The sequence below is a fragment of the Macrotis lagotis genome, chromosome 8 (genome assembly GCF_037893015.1).
Source record: "Macrotis lagotis isolate mMagLag1 chromosome 8, bilby.v1.9.chrom.fasta, whole genome shotgun sequence".
Classification (NCBI taxonomy): Eukaryota; Metazoa; Chordata; class Mammalia; order Peramelemorphia; family Peramelidae; genus Macrotis; species Macrotis lagotis.
Window position 1 is genome coordinate 84,681,840 of NC_133665.1, and position 17,921 is coordinate 84,699,760.

At 34.5% G+C, this 17,921-nt stretch overlaps 1 protein-coding gene across 2 annotated transcripts in view; it reads left to right on the forward strand.

Moving 5' to 3' along the window:
- SH3GL2 (SH3 domain containing GRB2 like 2, endophilin A1) overlaps positions 1 to 17,921 on the forward strand; it is a 229,521-nt gene that overhangs the window by 178,023 nt on the left and 33,577 nt on the right. For both annotated transcript variants that reach the window (XM_074196017.1, XM_074196019.1), the window contains exon 3: positions 14,020 to 14,092. In XM_074196017.1, the coding sequence (XP_074052118.1) occupies positions 14,020 to 14,092 (73 nt within the window). The remainder of the gene's footprint in view (positions 1 to 14,019; positions 14,093 to 17,921) is intronic.

Sequence of the window (17,921 nt, forward strand, 5' to 3'; positions counted from 1 at the left end):
TTAGGAGGATTTGTAGTTACTGTATCAAAACAATATATATATATATATATATATATATATATATATATATATATATATACTCAATTTTTTAAAAATTGTAATAGGTCAAAGTTTCCTTTCAAATATTAATGTTGACTATGGACCCTTGAGATCAGGATGTTATAAGGAATTCAGGCATGAAGAGTCAAAGGTGTCAACCCTAAGCTAAAATGTAATTGGAAAATAATTATCAAAATAAATGTAAATGCATAAAACACAAACAACTTTAATTTTTAAAAATGTCAATATATGATCTGTAGAGATCCTAATGTGTAAATTAGTTACCACCAATTCTACTAAAATTTGATATCATTGGACTAGGAAATTCTTTGGGGAGCTATGGGGTATTTCTAGATAGAATTGGAAGAGAGCAAAATCAACTGACATACGATATAGGAAAATATGTACTAGACTAGAAAATATATAGACAAAACCTACTAAAGTTGTCTAATAAAAAAAGGAAAACTTAGAATATTAAAGATGTGTTGTCCATGGAAAGCCAGAATTCTTAAGACATCAAACAGTTGAATACTAGTTAATATACCCTATTTCCCCGTGTATAAGATGCTCCCATGTGTAAGACATACCTTAATTTTGGGTCCTGAAATTAGAAAAAAAATGTATTAAATAAAGTTATTGAACTCAAGTTTTATTCATCATGAAATTCAAGGACTTGGGGCAGCTAGGTGGCACAGTGGATGAAGCACCAGCTCTGGAGTCAGGAGTACCTGGGTTCAAATCTGGTCTCAGACACTTAATAATGACCTAGCTGTGTGGCCTTGGGCAAGCCACTTAACCCCATTTGCCTTGGAAAAAACCTAAAAAATATATATATAAAGAAATTCAAGGACTTTCTGCTCACAACTTTCAGGCATCTTTTGGGTAACTCTGGTACATGGACACATGCTTAGTCCATTCTGATTCATGAACCTGAAGTACTAATTGTGACCTCCCTTGAAATCAGTCACTTTTTTTCATCAACAATTCTTCTGGCCTCATGCTGAATCATCTTTGTGGACACAGGAATTCCAATGGCCCTTTGCTTTTCAATCCATTTCTTCAATCCCTTCTCAAAATCAGGTCTTTTTGCTACCTTGCCTTTCATGGCCTTCTGCTGGGCCTTTTTCAATAGGGTTTCCTCTTCCTGTAGGCAGTCTTGGTTATTCTCAATTGGAACACAACCATACTTATGTTCAGCTGCATGATTTGCATTCACTTTTGCAAACTGGATCACTTTAAATTTGAATTCAGCACTGTATAAAAATCTTTTCTGAGCTATTTTTGGGTAGAATGTGGCAAAACGTACCCTAATATATTAGTAACAAATGTGAAACAATGAGCGCAAAGACAACAGGCATGAAAAAATGGGATATGCAAGTAAAAAAATCTACAACCACTGTATAAGACACTCCCAGTTTTTAGAAGCCAAATTTTTCTAAAAAGGATGTATCTCATACATAGGGAAATAGGGTAGTAAAATTTTGATTCACAATCCATGAACAACAAGCAATTATTAAGTGCCTCCTATGTTTCTACTAGACACTAGGAATAGAGACACAAAAATTTGGGCAGTTCTTGTCCTCAAGTAATGTATGCTTTATTGTTGAAAGGAATGCATCCATATTCCAAAACAGAGAAGTCTCCATTGGTCTTGGTTTATTTTAGACATCAGAAGTTGGACTAATAATGATAACTCTACTTAGAGGAAAGTAGATCATATTAACCAAGGAATGAATTCTTTCTGACTAAGAGCTAAAGGCTACATACAGTGGTTTAAATTTGTAGTAGATTTAATCAAGAAAATAGAGATACAAAATAAACCCACTACCAGTAGGGCAAAAAATTTGCAATCCAAATTTTTAATCATATATATATATATATGTTTTCCCCTGATCTTCATTTTTAAATTTTAATTCAAATTTTACTGTATTTTTCCAGTTACATGCTAAGATACTTTCTCAATATTCATCCATTCGCAAATTTATGAATTTCATATTTTTTGTTGTCCTTTCTTCCCTCCCCCCCCCTCCCCATGACAGTAAATGGTCTGGTAAAAGTTGCACATCTACATTCCTATTTAAGTGAATGGTTTGGTAAAAGTTGTACAGTACATTCCAGTTTAACATATTTGCATATTATTCATGTTATGAAAGAGGAATTAGAACTAAAGGGAAAAAAAAAACATGAGAGAGAAAGGAAAACGTAGAAGAAGAACACCTATTTTTAAAAGTACTTTATATAGAATTGGAATTAATTGTTCTTCAATGTTTGGTAGATTTCACATGTAAATCCACTTGTCCCTGGAGATTTTTTTCTTAGGGAATTTATTAATGGTTTCTTCAATTTCTTTTCTTGAAATGGGGTTATTTGAGTATTTTATTTCCTCTTCTGTTAATCTAAGTAGCATATATTTTTGTAAATATTCATCCATTTCACTTAGATTGTCAAATTTATTGGCATACAGTTGGGCAAAATAGCCCTGAATCAATATTTTAATTTCTTACTCATTGGTGGTGAATTCACCTACTTCATTTTTCATAATGGCAATTTGCTTTTCTTCTTTCTTTTTTGAAAACTTTTAAAAACTAATAGTTTATCTAATTTATTTTTTTTGTTTAACAACTCAGTTTTATCAGTTCAATTGTTTTCTTACTTCAATTTTATTAATTTCTCCTTTTATTTTCAGAATTTCTAATTTGATATTCAATTGGGGGAATTTTTAATTTGTTCTTTTTCAAATTTTTTTAATTGTATGTCCAATTCATTGATCTCCTCTTTATTTTCCAATTAATTTTTGATTTATATTTCCATGGCCCTTTATTACATGTAATTTTTATTGGATCATGATCTGAAAAGGATGTATTTAATATCTTTGCCTTTCTGCATTTGTTCGTAAGGTTTTTATACTCTGCTACATGGTCAGTTTTGGAAAGGATACCCTGTGCTGCACAGAAAAAGGTATATTCCTTTTTATCCCCATTTACTTTCCTCCAGAGGATAAACAAATTTCTAATATACTATTCACCTTCTTAACTTCCATCTTGTTTTTTTTTTGTGGTTAGATTTATCTAATTCTGAGAGAGGGAGGTTGAGATCATCCCCCACTATTATATTTTACCATCTATGTCTCCCTGTATTCATTTACCTTTTTCATCTATGAATGTGGATGCTACACCACTTGGTGCAGATATATTTAATAATACTATTACTTCATTACCTATCATGCCTTTTAAGAACATGTAATTTCTTTCCTTATCCCTAATAATGAAATTTATTTTTACTTTAGCTTTGTCTGAGATCAGGATTGCTACTCCTGATTTTTTTACTTCCACTAAAGCATAATGTATTTTGGTCCAGTCTTTTACCTTTATCCTTTGTCTGTCTCTCTACTTCAAATGTGTTTATTGTAAACAACATATTGCAGGATAATGTCTTTTAATCCATTCTGCTATCCTGCTTCTATTTTATGGGAGAGTTCATCCCATTCACATTTACAACTAAGATTATTAGCACCATATTTCCCTCCAAGCTATCTTCCCCTGTTTATACTTTTCTCATTCCTTTCCCCCTTTCTTTCCTCACCAATTGTTTTGCTCCCTTTCTCCTTTAACTTTTCTTTTAAATTTAAATTTTTACTTTACTTTTACTTTTGCCTTCCCTTTTATCAGAATCTTTCCCCCCCTTTCTTTTCCTTCCTCCCCTACTTCCATGTAGGGTAGGATATTTATTTTTAAATCCAATTGGGCATGTATGTTATTCCCTCTTTGGGTCAAATCTGTTGAGAGTAGTATTTAATATAGAGAACTAGGAATACAAATCTTGAATTATATTTCTTAAAATAAATTTTTATTGATAAGCTCTCTCTTTATGTCATCTATATATAGCTTCCTACTATCTTCCCTCCCTTTCCCAGAGAGTCTTTCTTTATAATGAAGAATGAAAAAAAGACAGGGAAAAAGTTCAGCAAAACTAAGAAAACTATTTAAAAAAGTCTTATGCATCATGATTAATATGGAAATATATTTAACAGAGCTATATATGTATAACCTATATTAGATTGCTCTCTGTTAAGGGTAGTGGGAGGGAAGGTAGGAAGGGAGAAAAATGTGGAATTACAAAACCATACAAAAAATGATTATTGAAAATTATCTTTACATATAGTTGGAAAATAGATTTATTTTAAAAATAGGAAAAAGCTAGTATGTATAGTGTTCCATTCCTATAGACTCCCCCTCAGGCAAAGAAGTAGCAGGAAGTGACTTCTGTATTTTTTAGGCCCAAATTTGGTCATAACAATTTCCGAGAATTTAATTTCTTTTTTCCTTTCCATTTCTGTTATAATTTTTTTCTTTCCTGGTTGTTTTTTACTTCACTTTGATATCAGTTTATATCTAATTCCTACCTTTTTGTTGACATCTCCCTTCCGTGATTGAGGTTCTCAACCTCAGCATTACTCTTTCTTCTCCATTCTCCCTCACTATTCATATCTAATCATTTGCTAAATCTTGCCAATTTCATCTCCAAAACAATTCTAATTTGTACTCTTCTCTTAACTGACTCCAGATACCCCCTTATTTCAGATCTTCATCATCTTTCATTTAACCCTTGCAATATCCTCTTAATTGATCTTTCTTGTCTCCAGTCCATTTCCTCTAGTTGCCAAAGTTAAATTCCTCAGTTCTAAGTCTGGCCATTTTACTACCTGCTCAAAAATCCCTCTTTTTTTATCTCTAAGATAAAATATGAAATCCTCTACTTGACATTAGAGCTTTTCACAAGTTAGTTCATATGAAACTTTACGTAATTTTCTATAGTTGTAATATTCATCATTTCTTATAACACAGTCATATTCCATTTCATTCATTTATTATAACTTGTTTAGCCATTTTCGAGTTGATAAACATCTATTTTAAAGGCAGGCAAGGTGGTACAATGGAGTCAGGAAGCCCTGAGTTCAAAGCCAGACTTCATACATTAAGTAGCTGGCTGGCCTTGGGGAACTCATTTAAGCTCTGTTTGCTTCAGTTTCCTCAACAGTAAAGTGAGGATAATAACAGCATCTATCTCCCAGGGTTGTTGTATGAATCAAATGAGTTAACAACTGTACAATTCTTTGCACAGTGCCTGCTTGGTACATAGTAGAACCTTTTTAAATGTTAGCTTTTTTTTTTTTTTTTTTTTTAGGATTTTGCAAGGCAAATGGGGTTAAGTGGCTTGCCCAAGGCCACACAGCCAGGTAATTATTAAGTGTCTGAGACCGGATTTGAACCCAGGTACTCCTGACTCCAAGGCCGGTGCTTTATCCACTATGCCACATAGCCGCTCCTAAATGTTAGCTTTTACTATTTATGTGATATGGAGCACACATATCTTAACTAGCTATATGACTCTGGGCAAGTCATTTAATTTTTCTTAACCTCTTTATCTACAAAGAGGGGCTAATGACTGTATCTAACAGCATTGTGAGAACCAAATAAAATAATATACTTAAGATGTTCTGCATACTTTACAGTAATGTATAAATGATCACTTTAAACTCAGGATTAGCGATCTTGATTTTTTTTATTTATTTATTTTTGCATAACCAGAGAAGGTTAGGGGGTCCAGATAGCTTTTTCCTAGATTGAACCAGTCTTCCAGTTTCTGGGGAGTGTTAAAAAGCATAATACGTTTGGAGAAAAGAGTTGTTTCCATCCCAAAAACCTTTGGAAAAAGGAGGAGGAAAAAAGTCTGGGTTTCACATTAATACATAACAATAACAACAACAACGATAACAACAACAACAACAATAATAATAATAATAATAATAATAATACATTTATACATGTCACATTAATACATAGCATATTAATACATGCAAATAAGTTGGGAGACGTAGCCAATAAAAAAAGTAATTAAAGGGAGAAACAGGGTTGGAATTGTAAAAAAACCAAATCTTTTTTAACATAGGTAATCCTGAATATGCCCTCAGCTCTGCTCCTCATGGAGCTCTCCAAGGGAGAGCATTCTTACAGCCAAGCCAACAAGCTGAGCCAACCATCTGGCAAAAAACAGTCTCAAGAGAAACAAAAACCTTACTCAAAAACCATAGGCTTCTCTCCAAACCCAGTCAGCCCTGCTGCCTGTGAACTGACAGAGAAAATGATCTTTGAAAGACAAGATGATGTCAAAACACTCTTATGCCTATTTAATTCTCATCTATCTCTCCCTACTTGCTGGCTTCTTCCCTGTTGCCTACAAACAAGCTAGATCTTCCCTATTCTTCAAGAAAAAAGAAAATAAAAACTTGAGCAAGCCATGTCTTTCTCTCAAGTTATCATCTTGTATCTTTGTTTTCTTTCATAGCCAAACTCCCAGAAAAATCCATCTACATTCATTACTTCTACTTCCTCTTTTCACTCAGTTTTCAACCCCCTCATCTTCACCCAACTAAAACTTCCTTCTCCAAGTTTCAATTGCTCTCTTATTGGTCAAATCTGATGTCCTTAGTCCTCATTTTTCTTCACCTCTATGAAGATGTTGACATTGCTGATCCCTCTTGCCCTTGAGGTACTTCTCTTCCCTGAGTTTTTCAGATACATCTCCAATCCTTTCTTTACTTTATTTGCTTGATCATTCACATTTCAATCTATATTGATGGATGATCAGCCATGTCTTTTACCGTAACCATGGGTATATCTCAAATCTCCAGGGTTTCTTCTCTATACTTTATTCCCTTTCTCACAGTAATCTCATCTGCTCCCATGAATGTAATTATATGTGTTAAAAATATATATTCAGCCCTATTCTCTCCTGAACTCCAATTCTGCTTTCAACAACTATTGGACATTTCAACTGGTTATTCCATTTGGCACCTTTAATTCATATTAAACTGAAAACTGAACTTATCTTTTCCCCAAAAGCCATCTTTCTATCCAACTTCTTTCTCACCACTCTTTCAATGACCTTGGTTCTTATTCTCAGCATCAGTTAGGTGGTAGATATGAAATCAGGAAGACCTCAGTCCAAATTGAGATGCAGATACTTTCTAGTTAATCTCCATTTGCCAAATATATATTACATTGCATTGTCAAATTATGTCAATTTTATTTGCAAAACAACTCTCATCTATCCTCTTTCTACTAACATAGCTACTAGTCTGCTTCATAATTTTATTGCTTCTTTTTTTCTTTTTTAAGTGAAAGATTATATTTATTTTGAACTTTACAATTTCCCCACAAATCTTGCTTCCCCCCCACCCCAGAAGACAGTCCTTTAGTCTTTACATTGCTCCCATGGTATACATTGTTCTAAGTTGAATGTGATGAGAGAGAAATCATATTGTTAATGAAAAAACATAAAATATAAGAGATAACAAAATTACATAATAACTTTTTCTTCCTCTGTATACAGATGGTATTCTCCATTGCGGATACCCCACAATTGTGCCTCATTGTTGCACTGATGGAATGAGCAAGTCCATTAAGGTTGATCATCACCCCCATGTTGCTGTTAGGGTGTACAGTGTTTTTCTGGTTCTGCTCATCTCACTCAGCATCAGTTCATGCAAATCTTTCCAGATTTCTCTGAATTCTCATCCCTCCTAGTTTCTAATAGAACAATAGTATACCATCACATACATATACCACAGTTTATTAAGCCATTCCACAATTGATAGACATTCACTCAATTTCTACTTCTTTGCATCACAAACAGGCTTGCTATGAATATTTTTGTACAAGTGATGTTTTTGCCCTTTCCATAATTTCTTCAGGGTATAGACCCAGTATTGGTATTGCTGGATAAAAAAAGGTATGCACATTTTTTTTTTTTTTTGCCTTTTAGTTGTAATTTCAATTTGCTCTCCAAAAAAGTTTGGATGAGTTCACAGTTCCACCAACAATGTATTGGTGTCCCAGATTTCCCACATCCCTTCCAACATTGATCATTGTCCTTTCTGGGTATATTGGTCAGTCTGAGAGGTGTAAGTTGGTACCTCAGAGATGCCTTCATTTGCATTTCTCTAATAATTAGTGATTTAGAACAATTGTTCATATGACTATGGATCACTTTGATTTCCTTATCTGGAAATTGCCTTTGCATATCTTTTGAGCATTTGTCAATTGGAGAATGGCTTGTTTTTTTTTTTTTTTAAATTTGACTCAGTACTCGGTATATTTTAGAAATGAATCTCATTGCTTCTTATCTGTATTGTTTCAATAACCTCCTAACTGGCTTTTCTCCTCTCTAATCCATGATCCATATAACTACCAAAGTGATGTTCCTAAAACACAGATATGACCCAGTTACTTATCTATTCCCCAACTTCCAGTGGCTCACTATTGCTCATAGCATAAAATTTAAAAATTTCTGACATTTAAGTTCTTCACAAATTCCTCAACCTGATTTTCTGGTTTTATTGACTATTATTCCCCTCCATATTAACTATTTCTTTTAAGGCAAACAAACTATTTTCTGTTCCATAATCACAATATTCAAGTTCTTGTCACCATGTTTTGCACAGGTTATTTCTCATGCCTAGAATACAATCTATCTTTGCCTTGGTCTCTCAGTATTCCTAATTTCCTTCACTGTTCAGTTCAAAAGTTACCACTTATATAAGCTTTCCCTAGGTCACCTAAGTCCTATGAATTCCCTTCCCCTGAAATGATTTTATATTTACTTTGTCTCTGTGTATATAGGTTTTCATACATATCTGCATATATACACATTGTTTTGAGAAATTTGTATGCTCTTTGTAATATAGTATGCATAATAAATATATTCTCTTGTAATTTATAGTATATAAAATATAGTATGTTGTTATATGTCATATCCAATGCTCCTCAATGTAATATACATACACACACACACACACACACACGGACAAAAATAATATATTTTTTAAATTTTTTTGTGATTGTCTCTATCTCTTGTTGGGTTAGAAATTTTCCTCTAGCCCAGAGATTCTTAATCTTTGTCAGTCTTCATATCTCTACGTTTTCATTAAATTTTCACATGCCCCTATTAAATGTGAGAAGAAATCAAATCAGGAGTTTATCATATATATAGTATATGCACATAAGAAATAAAATAAATTATTTTTAATATAATATATATTGCTAAATATCCCCCTTTATCCCCTGTGCTTGCAAAAGGTAACTCATTTGGTTCCATTCTTTTTTTATGATATGACTTAATATTTAGGTCATATATATAGAATTTTTTATTTTATTGTGGGTTACTATATAAGATGCTGGTCCAAACTAAATTTCAATGAGAATTGACTAAGCTATTACTAGACTAAGCATCAATGATATGAACATGAAAAATAATACATTTCCTTAGAGTTATCATTTAGTAAGTTTATATTTTGTGCAAATGAGGTGCCTAATATTAGAGGAGTAAATAGGAGAGTAAACAAAAATGATAGCTTCTGAGAAATCCTATAAGGTACTGCAAAAATCTAGATTAAGCCAAGATGACTGAAGATAAAACAAACAATGGTAGAAAACCATGAAGAGAAAATTCAAAGTACTCTAACAGCATTTGGTAATGGAGAAGAAAACTTATTATGTCCTAACAATCCCTTATCTCTTACCTTCCTTTTGGTTGGAGAATCTGGAACATAATAATTGTGCTTTTCTTTTTGGTTTATTAATTTTTTTATTTTATTTATTAATTTTTGTATTCTGATTTTAACTCAAAAAAGTTCATTTGCATAGTAGAAAATAAAAAGAGAATTTTCATGCAATTACAAATTTTCTTTCTTTTTAAATATAAAATAAATTCCAAATATAAAAAATTCAGAACATAACTTTCAAAAGTGCTTTCTTTTATGATTGTAGATAAAATATCTTCCTGGAACCCAAGAAGCAGATTCTTTTTCATCCTGAAGACCTTGTGTCTTTCTGGCAGGGTTCAACTGCAAACTTGGTGTTCTATACTTCTTCCCTGTTTTCACTAATGGGGCAATAGAAATTTGTTAGCCATGGATATCAGAAGATCTGGAATCTCAAACCCCTTTTCATTTTCTTTTGCTTATTAGTCACATAAAATGCATTGCAGTTCTACTTTCAATCGTTCCCAAGAGAACCACCTTTATAGGATCAGCAGTTTTGGAGGGAGAGAGAGCTCAAGCTCAGTTTGGCTTTATTTCCTAAAGGGGCAATTATACAATCAAATGAAATAAATTAGAGGTTGACATCAAGTATTTCTACTGGATAAAGCAAGTGGGGATTCCTTCAGCTCATTTCTCTAATATCAGCCACCAAAGTCACTCTCCAGCTGAGATGCACTGAAAACACAGGTGTGTGCCTCTTAACCCCGCCGGCCTCTTCAGTGAGACCATTGAATGTAATAATGGCAATGTGTGGCTTCCACAGGCTCTCTGCACAGTAAGTATTTCTTCCCAGTAATTTAAATGCCAGTATGTGAAATTGTTTTTGTTACTTAGAGAGAGAGAGAGAGAGAGAGAGAGAGAGAGAGAGAGAGAGAGAGAGAGAGAGAGAGAGAGAGAGAGAGAAGAGGAGAGCAAAGCTTGGGCTTCTTAAAAACTTTGTTAGTCTTCCTGGGGGCCAGTTGCTGGGTGGTTTTGTTTAATGAGAAATCAAAGCTTCTCAATTTTTAATGTGGTACATTTAAATGTACCCAATAATGAATCTTAAATAAGGAAAATAGGACTAGACAGGATTCCAGTGCTATCTCATCTGACTCATTTTACAGATGAGGAAACTGAGGCATAAAAAGATGAAATGATTTTTCTCAAGGTCATAAGGTAGTGAGATTTGAACTAATGCTTCTGACTTTGGGCAACTAAATGACCAGAGTACAAGACCTGGAATTGGAAAGACTCGTTTCCCTGAATTCAATTCTGTTCTCAGACACTTACTAGCTGTGTCACTTAACCCTGTTTGCCTCAGTTTCCTCATCATTAAAATGAACTGGAGAAGGAAACAATAATCCCTCTAATATCTTTGCAAGAAAACTCAAATGGGATGAAGTCTCTGACCAACAACTTCAATCTCTGATTTTAGAACTAATGTTAATTCCTGTGTTATGACTGACCTGATCTACATTGCTGAGCCCAGGATGAAAAATATGAAGATGTTTCCTTTGTTATTTTTCCTGGAGAAACAGTTTCCAAATTAGGATTAAAGCTGTCTTATTCTGCTGCCTTTAGGGTGTCCATTCCAAGGAAGCAATATTAGCTGAATGCAATTTCAGATAACAATCAGTGCAGCAAACAAGCCCGGGGAAAGAGATTGGGTTGGGGGTGCATTTATTTTTATCATGTCCTGAGATGGGGATCTCAAATATGTATGGGCAGGAAAAATTTCTTCTTTGAAACCCAGAAGGAACATTAGTAAGGATGGCTTGCTTATGGAAAATGCTGAATAAAAAAATATCAAAATCATAATGATCTTAGATTTTAGGAAAACTTCTTATTCCTCAAATTTGTATTTTATGGTATTTAAAGCTACTCTCATTTTATAGAGCCTGAAGCCTGGAAAGCAGAAGTGATTTCAGGTTCAGGTTTAGTAACAGAACTGGGATTTAAATCCAGGTCCCCTGACATTGTAGGTAGAAAAGTCCACCACTCTGGAGAGCTGCTGTTCTTTCATATGAATTCATCGATAATAATGTCCTTGGAGATTAGAAAACTAGTAAACCTTGGCAAGGTCATATTTTGTTTTCTAAACCTAATCAAAATCTCTTTAATACTCTGTCTCTCAAGGGATCTTAATCTCTATTTGTTTGTTTTTAAATTGGGATATTTTTAAATCTTGGGGAACAATTTAAGTAGACATTTGATACAACATAAATTTTGCTTTACATTCCTTGACATTTTTGAATTAGCAATTATTGCAGTATTATATATATATATATATATATATATATATATATATATATATATATATATAGGAAATAAATTAATCTATTGATTGATCGAATAAATCTGCATAGCTATCTTGCCTTTACTGTCATGAAGAAAGGTGACCTTTAGAAACCTGATTAACAACGCCCCCCCCCCACATACGTATACATAAAAAGGATCTTTTCCCCTACCAGATTATAAACTTCTCAGTTTAAGGCTCTTAATCTTTGCTTTGAATTCTGGGACTTGATGGGGAATGTTTTTCACTATCACAAACTCCAAGTGGTTTCCATAACAGAACCTAGCAGCTTAACAAGAAAGAGGGAAATGTCACAATATGTAAGAAGGATAGAGACCAGCTGTTTTTCTTTTTCACAAGCAGTAGAGACCTGACATTGTGCTAAAGCTGGAGGAGGATTAGACAAGGAAAGCACTAGCTGATGCTGGGGAGTCGTGAGACACTGAAATCTGCCTTAAGATGTGGGTTGCAGGGAGAAGGAGCATCTCCTTTCCTTGAGTGCCCTGTGAAGTGATAGGATGATGTTTTATGAATGATTCAGGTTTAGAATTGTCTGCAAAAGCATGTTGCTACAAAAGTAGCATGTTGATGAGTATATACACGTTGCTATTGTAATGTTTAGGAGGTAGTGAGGTGGTTTAGTGAATTGAGCATTGAGCCTGGAGTCAGAAAGACCTGACTTCAAATGCTCAAGACACTTACTGTTGACCCTGGGCAAATCACTTAACCTCTGTTTGCCTTAATCCACTGGAGAAGAAAATGGCAAACCACTGCAGTATCTTTGCCAAGAAGATCTGATAAACTGTATGGTCCACAAGGACATGATTGAACAATAACAAATGATATATTGAAGATATGTTAAGAATACTAATAGTAAAATCAATATTTTTAGGTAGCATTAGTACTAAAGTTGCTCCAATTTTTATATTTGCTTATTGGATTAAAATTATCTAGATATAGATTCCATTCACAAATAGTCAGTTCATAGGATATCTTTAGATTACAAAACTATGACTTGTCTATAACTTTACTTTTCTCCTACACATTAAAAAAATATTGAATTTTTCTTTGCCCATCACTTTGTGATAAACCTTCCATTCTGCATCTCCAATCCCAGAGTAGTAGCCCTTCTTTTTAATAATTATGTAGTTAAGCAAATCAAGTGAATCTCAAGTCTCAGTTATGCCATATTCATTCTGTATGACTTTGGGCATGTTACCTCACCATTTTTTTGGTCTCATTTTCTTTAGCTTTAAAATTAGGGGGTTTTATTTGATGACTTATAAGGGCACCTCTGGCTTATCCTATAATGGAATAACCAAGAGTTTTAAAGTTCATGGAAGGGGCAGCTAGGTAGCGTAGTGGATAAAGCACTGGCCTTGGAGTCAGGAGTACCTGGGTTCAAATTCGGTCTCAGACACTTAATAATTACCTAGCTGTGTGGCCTTGGGCAAGCTACTTAAACCCCTTGCAAAAATCTAAAAAAAAAAAAAACCCAAAAGAAAAAAGAAAAAGTTCATGGAAATAGGATATATGCGACAGTTACTCATCATCTTCAGTTCAAATCTGGCCTCAGACACTCATTTGCAGTAGGACTCTGAGTCACTTCACCTTGTTTGCCTCAGTTTCCTTATGTGTTAAATGAGCTGGAGAAGGAAAAGTCAAACCTCTCCAGTATTTTACCAAGAAATACCCAAAGGAGGTCATGAAGAGTCAGTCACAATTGACAAAGTACCAAACACGCACACATGGACACACAGGCTTATTCTTTATCTTTAGTTCATCACTTCTCCACCATGGGGTGGGACATATTGTTTTGTTTTGTTTTGTTTTTTGCAAGGCAAATGGGGCTAAGTGGCTTGCCCAAGGCCACACAGCTAGGTAATTATTAAGTGTCTGAGACCGGATTTGAACCCAGGTACTCCTGACTGCAGGGCCGATGCTTTATCCACTGTGCCACCTAGCCTTCCCCCGGGACATATTGTTTAATATAAGTCTTTTGATGCCAAGATTACCTGATAATTTGGTCGGAGGTCTGAGGTTGTCCAAAGTTATTTCATTTGAGTTTTTTTTCCCTTCATCAGTTCTTTTTGTCTTCTTTCAGAAAGTGGATGTCACCAGCAGGGCTGTGATGGAAATAATGACCAAAACAATTGAATATCTTCAACCCAATCCAGGTAAGGGAAGATATTACTATACTATTTCCTTGGTATACTTCATATCTATTCCATTTTTATCCCATAATGCTAGACTTGGAGTGAGAAGACCTCAGTTTTCATTCTAATTCTACTAGCTATGTAATCATTGATCGCAACTCAGTCTACTGGGCATTTATTTCTTCCTCCATGACGTAGAGACAGTGATCTTATGGTTTCCTACATTTTAGTGGATGGTGTAAGGAAAACACTTCGGAAATTTTCAAGAACTGTAGAAATAAGAGCTAGTACAGTTACCTGTCCTGCTTGTATAAGCAGCAACCACCTGGGGAGATATTGATTAGGTGGTTTGGGGCAGATATCATAATTCATCCTACCTGAAGGAGACAGAGCAGATAAGAAGCCTATGGACCCTGATCCATTCAAAGGTCCTGGCCATTTATATTGTTTCTAACTTCATGATGCAATTTAGACTAGTGAAGACTCTTCCTAAATAAGTTGTCACGGTTAAAGTCAGACCCTGGGTTGGCTGGCATGGTGGTAGGAAACCATTCTCTAATCTAGCAGGCCAGGGATTGTTTGGGCCAGTTAATTTGGAAGATGTTCAACATGTTCTTGATGTTGGGATGTAATGATGTTGTGGCTGGGATGTAATGATTAAAATAATACAAATTCCACTCTGTTTTGAGAATAAACCAGTTTCCTCAAATCAGGTTCACAAATTGGCTCCTATACCCCTCCCCAGATTATATTATAGCAGTCAAGGCAACCTGGAGAAAGTGAATATACTTCAAAATGACAGTCTGATCATATCTCATTTTGAAAATGGTACCACCATAATGAGAAGCCTCCAGTGAACTTGCCTTATAATTTATATCTCTATTCCACTTCATAAGAAATATCAAAACTGGGGGGGGCACAATAATGTACTCTTGTTTGGAGATCTCGGAAGAAAATTATTGCAGCAGGAACCAGCTTTATTACCCTTTCCTTTTGGGATCCTTCTACCGAGGATGTTTTATTATCTCGTGAAGTTTCTTCATTTCCTGTGACCTCCTTAGTCACCAAGACTAGCACTGTAAATAAGTAAGGGTTGCTGAACTGTCATTTTCAAAATATAAACGGTGAAAGATGAAAACTGAAGAAGAGGCAAGATGACCTGGACACAAATCTTAAGGCTCAGTTCTGCCATGTTCAATCTGGATGACTTTGGGCAAGTCACCTGACCCTATTTTTATCTCATTTTCTTTATCATTAAAATGAGGGAGTTTTATATGATGAATTCGAAGGGCACCTCTGCCTTATCCTTTGTTGGAAAAATCAAGAGTTTTAGAGTTTATGGAAATAGAATATATGGGACTTTATCCATGTCTGTGACCTGCTTTGGTTACTAAATGTATACCTTTAATAATACTAGTAAGTAAGCAATGGAATTAACCATATAACAAGAATTTACCCAGAGTATAAAGCTGCTTTTGACCTTGGAGGCCTAGAACCATGTCCCCAAAGCATGGTCAGAAGAAAGAGGGTAGATGATGGTGATGGGTATATGGTTACCAGAAAAGCAAGGTGGTACAGTTATAAGCAATCATTAATATCAATTGCTATAATTAGGGTAGTAATCATCTTTCTTACTAAAGAAGTCTGAGCTAACACAAAAACAGGCCTTCTTGGCTTTCAGTCCTGGACCATTATACCCTTGTTCCAGGGCTGATTGTCCTTCAAAGAGGGAGAGAAAAGCGGCCAAATAAGATTCCTTCAAAATGGGACAGTGACTATGCAAAAATCTGCTTCCTTGGTGACTTTACTGGTGTATCTGGATTTGTATTCCCTTGTGTTATGTATGTCTCTGGGGAAGTATTATGTGCCAGGCTGTGCTACAAACTGCAGAGAAAGGAGACAACAGATGGTTTCATTCTTTTAAGGTATCTAATGATTTTTAACTTTCAGAATTGCTACAGTTAAAATCTAGAAAAGATATTTTAATTGAGCCCTAAATGAACTGAATCAAGACTTGTTTTTACCTTATCAAAAATATTGCAAGGGGAAATGGTTTGGAACCTTTTTAAAAATAAATTATTCTTGAAAATGATACATTTTATAGCATGTTGAGTATACTAATGAGCTGCCAGCAGAAAAATAAAAAGGTTTATGGGTCTTTGAGAAGCATGTGGCATCTGCCACAAAAGAAAATTATGGCTATTCTTGGGGCAAATACAGTATCAGTTTTAGCTGCAGCAGTTAAATGGAAAGGAACTAAATTTTTAGTCTGGAGTCATCATTAATGAAAATGTTATTATCAACAACAACAACAACAACAGCAAAGATTATCATTTAATGGTTCTGCAAATTTAAGCAACTTTTATCCAAATGACTTATTGGGGACTTGATTCTTTGCTGTTTACCTCAAGCCATAGAGCCTGCTGGGATGGGGCAGGGAGAAGCATCGTAATCACTAGCAGCATGGTGAGGTAGAGTGAAGGCAAAAAGGTTACCATATTGTATAGCCCCTTGTACCCTCCCTGATATAAGGGAGGGTACACATGGTCAGCAAATGCTGCAGGTGGGATGTGGATCCAGATATTTGAATGCAAGTTTAACATGCTAATCATACTTTGGTTTTCCTATGTTTAACTGATTGTGTGATCTTGGACAAATGTGGCATCAGGAAAAGACCATTACGAATCAGAAGATCTGGGTTCGAATATTGGCACTGCCACTTACAGTCATTTTGAACTTGAACAAATGCTTTGTTAGACTATTTTACTTCTAAGTTTCCTTCCAACTCTAAACCTGCAAAATAGGATCTCTTCCCTTCTAACCTATTGTTTCCTTATGTACAAATGAAAGAAGTTTACTAAGTAAACTCCAAGTCCTTTCTATTTTGCATGTTTTATGATTCTATGGCTTAAGGTCCCTGGAGGGTAGAATATTATTCTTCTTTGTTTTTTGTACAGTGCCTATCATTTTGTACAGAATAGCCCTGCATGTAGTAGACCATTAATAAATGAAAAATTTATGACTTTTTTCCTTACTGCCTTTAGTACATTTGTATATCTTATGGTGATAATTTAAAAGTATTTCATAGAATATAAATTTAAATTAGATGTGATCCCAGAATTTAGTCCAACCCTTTTTGTTTGACAGATGAAGACAATTAAGCCCAGAAAAATGAACTTATTTCCAAAGCTGAGTTCCTCTGACTCCCAATATAGTGATCTTCCCACTGTATATTACTCTGCCTCTCAAGTTCTTATTTTCATAAATTGAAAAATAACTCTGTACCATCTAAATGAAGAATCATTTGAACATTAAAAAGTCCATTACACAGAGAAGACCCATGATTTCCCAAAGAAAATATTTTTCAGTTTGTCTTGTATGAACTCTGTCTAATTCTCAGACATGACTTGAGGTTTCCTATTAAATACAGGTAATTGTGATAAAAAAAATTTAGATTTAAAAAAAATCAATTCAGAAATAATGTGTAAAATTTTGTAGATAGTCTTAAAGCAGGTGCCTGGGATGTTCTGTAATGTCTTAAAGTCTCTGGTAACAGAAATAAAATAAAAGCAATTTATAATTGCTTTGCCCCAGGCAATAATTTGTTGTCCTTAGTGTCCTCTCATCTCTCTGTATAGAGGCATAGATAGAAAAAATAATGTATGCAGAATAATTGGTGATGATGAAACTAAAAAGTTTCAAACATATACATGGATAGGGTCACTCCCACCATACAGTGACTTTATTCTCCTGACTTTTTGCATTTTCACTTCATTAATTCTGATATCATAGGATTTAGAACTATATTGGGGAGGGAAGGGGTATATAATTCAAAGAATCATATGCCCTC